The sequence below is a fragment of the Condylura cristata genome, unplaced genomic scaffold (assembly GCF_000260355.1).
Source record: "Condylura cristata isolate star-nosed mole 26May11 unplaced genomic scaffold, ConCri1.0 scaffold00027, whole genome shotgun sequence".
NCBI lineage: Eukaryota > Metazoa > Chordata > Mammalia > Eulipotyphla > Talpidae > Condylura > Condylura cristata.
This window is the reverse complement of record NW_004567128.1, coordinates 12,152,070-12,155,311: the sequence shown is the minus strand read 5'-3', so window position 1 is coordinate 12,155,311 and position 3,242 is coordinate 12,152,070. Positions and strand designations below refer to the sequence as shown.

At 45.3% G+C, this 3,242-nt stretch overlaps 1 protein-coding gene across 1 annotated transcript in view; it reads right to left on the bottom strand.

The window, feature by feature from the left end:
• Nucleotides 1-3,198, bottom strand: part of LOC101633279 (melanoma-associated antigen B4-like) — a 19,400-nt gene extending 16,202 nt beyond the window's left edge. The window contains exon 1 of the mRNA XM_004690092.2: nt 2,446-3,198. Within this exon, the coding sequence (XP_004690149.2) occupies nt 2,446-3,198 (753 nt within the window). The remainder of the gene's footprint in view (nt 1-2,445) is intronic.
• Between the last annotated feature and the right edge of the window lie 44 nt (nt 3,199-3,242).

The following is a 3,242-nucleotide window of genomic DNA, read 5'->3' as shown; positions in this document are numbered from 1 at the left end:
GGGGATCGAACTCAGGTGGAAGTGAAAAGTGTGCTGCACTTTAACCCGCTGCGCCACCAGGGAGGGCCTGAATTCTTTTTTAATTTCATTAAATTTCAGAAAATATGCAGCAGTTTTGGAAAGAAAATACTGCTTAGCCAATAAAACTATGTAAAGTGTCCCTATTTGAAAATATGAATTAAAAGATTTTTAATTTCAATGGCGGGGAGGGGGAGTCTCCTTCGGTTGGATACAACTCAGAGGGAATTTAATTTGTGTTCAAAACCAACAACTTTTCCATCCAAACCACTCCTATTTTAATTACTCCACCACCAAAAACCTAGCCTGTGTTGAGAATTTACCATGTTACACTCAAAGTAATTTTCTGTTTACTGTAATGAGTTTATGGAGGTAACATGGATTTTCAACACCGTGTATGTTTCAGGAGTACAGGTTCACACCTCTGCAGAAGCATGGTCTCTCGCTCACAATGCCCATCACCAAAGCCATCATCCTTCACCACAGACAGTCTGTTGAGCGCTCTCACCTTTGATCCCATCCCTCCTACCCCATCCTTTCGGGTAGCCTCAGTTTTGCTGTTAGATTTCAAGAACTTGTTTTGGTCTGTTTTATGTCTGCCCCTTTGCCTTGTACTTTTGTATATTCTGTATATGTACACGCAAGGTAATTAACAGACAGCCCTTTTAATGGGGCCCAGGGTCTGCAGTGTCATCCCGATGGCTTCCTGGTATCCCACTTCAGGGGAGTATCATCCTTATTTCTCAAACTAACTGGCAATGGCTTGGTGCATGGTGTTCACCTCTAGAACGACTTCCATCCCTGCTCCCAGAATTCCCAGTAGAAATTCTGGTTTAGGCTCAGTCCGGAAGTAACTATGAAGGAAACTTCCACTCCAGTATAGCCTCTCAAGTCTGAGAGCCAGCATCAAGGGACCAGCCCCAGCCCAAAATTCTCACCACCTCATCCCAATCACCGTTCTACTGAACTTACCATGACCTCCTCTGAGGGACTTGCCGTGTCCCAGTGTGCCACAAAGCCAGCACTCAGAGCACTCACACATGACAGCTCCTCTCTTCCTCACAGATTCCGTCACTACAACCATCCTATATATTTCCATTGATGCTTTCTCCCTCCCTCCTGCCTCTTAACCTCAAAGATCTCACTTCATTTATGATCAACCAGTAGTTTACATATTTTACTTTGGCAAGTCACCTACTAGGTAGGTAACTGTCCAAAAGTTGGCTTTGTCATTGTGACTTGCTTTATTACCTGGAATTCCCCCTCCTAACTCCCTTTTAACTTTCCACTTCTTTAGACCATAGATTGTGTGCTGTCATTTTCCTCAGCTGGTACCAATCTTTCAACTTTCAAATTCTGTGGGGAGTGCTTTGACCTCCTGTTCTCACCACTCCTGTGAGGCCATGAAGCTTACCAAAGAGCTTCTAGATGTTCACTTAGTATTTGGGGAGTAAGAGAGACAGCATAAAGGCTGTCTACATGATTATTATTTAATTTAAGTATAATCTAATAACATCCAAATATCTTTAACTCCATACACGTACACTAAAAGAATAAATTGTACCCAAAATTTGCCAAAAATTTCCTTTTTTCTTTACTTGGTCCTAATTATTTCTCACAGGGGTCGTTCATCTTTCCATAAAAAGTCCCTGTCCCATGCCCATGGCATTTTGTTCTGTTTCATGGAAGAAGGATGGACAGATTACAAATCTGTTTCATAAAATATCAAAACTCTAATTCATACTTAAGAAACACTGGGTCTTCAAAATGGTAGTGAAGAGATGATTGTTACAAACAAAAACAAATAACACTCTACTGTCAGACTTTATTATGAAATCAATGGATAGCTGAACAGCAGTGGGATAGGGCAAAATCACATAAATTTAAAATCTAACTCAAAGTATTTTAACTTTTACTAAAAGGAGTAAGGAAAACCATGAGTTACAGATATTTTATTTTTTTTTAAATATTTCTCTAATTTGTGATACCAAATATTTTAGATGTTGTGCGTTCACTTTTTCACGAAAGCTCTATGGCAATGCCGTGTTATCTATTTCTGAACAATAAATATGGTTCATGGATTTCTCTTAAGCACAGAAAAACTGTAACATTCAAACTTTAAAAAGCCATAACTATCAGAGCCATGTACTTAAAAATTTGCATTCCAAAGGAAACACTTTCTATAAGAACATTTGAAAAATAGCTACCTAAATAATATGTTAAATAAATAGCAATGAACATGTGAGAAAATAACCGAATTAAAACAGTAAGACAAAAGAAAGGTTTTCACTTTGTCTCCATAGCCCCACCTTGCCTCTCCACTATTTAGACACCTAGAGCTCTCTTCATACAGGAGGTGGAGAAGCAGACCCAGGCTCCCTAGGTGTGGGGGGAGCTGGGTGGCTTGGCCCCCGAGGGCACGCGGGCCTGGCCACCAGAGCGAGCCCTGGCCAGGCATCGCAGTGATGCCCTCTCCACCTCATCACACAGAGCCTCCTCGTACAGCCCGGGGAAGGCACTCGGGGTGGTGTGGCTGATCTTGGCCAGCACGCTCAGAACCTTCATTTTGGTGGTTTCCGCGTGGGCCCGCGGCCCCCACAGGAACTCGTAAGTGGGGGGATCACTGCCGGCCACCTGGCGGTACTCCAGGTACTTGGCCTGCACCAGATCTTGGGTGATGAATTTGCGGGGCTCCCCAAAAATTAAGTGCCTCCTGCCAGCATGCACCCCCAAGACATTGAGGAATTCCCACACCTCCTCCTCCGAGGCCCGGTTGCCCTTCATGAAGATCACACCCAGCAGCGCCATCAGGAAGCCGGTCTTGGGCATGCCCACACCACCGGACAGATCCTCTTCGCTGGAGAGCCCCAGCTTGTTGACCAGGATATAGGTGGGGTTGCTGCGGTTGACTTCCTTCAACTCCAGCCCGAACACCAGCTCCATGCGATCACAGGCTCTTCTGAGGATCTCGGCGAAGTGCGGCTTGTACTTCTTGTTGACCACCTTCAGCAAGGCGACCTGGGTGACGGGCTCCTGCGATCTGTACTTCTCCAGCAGGAACTGCACCAGCTTGCTGGCCTTGCGGGTGAGGGGATCCTTGCCATAGGTATCCATGGTGGCTGTCACCTGGGAGACATTGCTACTGGCCCCCTCGGGGCTCCTGACCCTTTCCCTGGACATGAGGCAGGGGACCCTTACATGGTGACAGCCACAGGCCAGGGCCC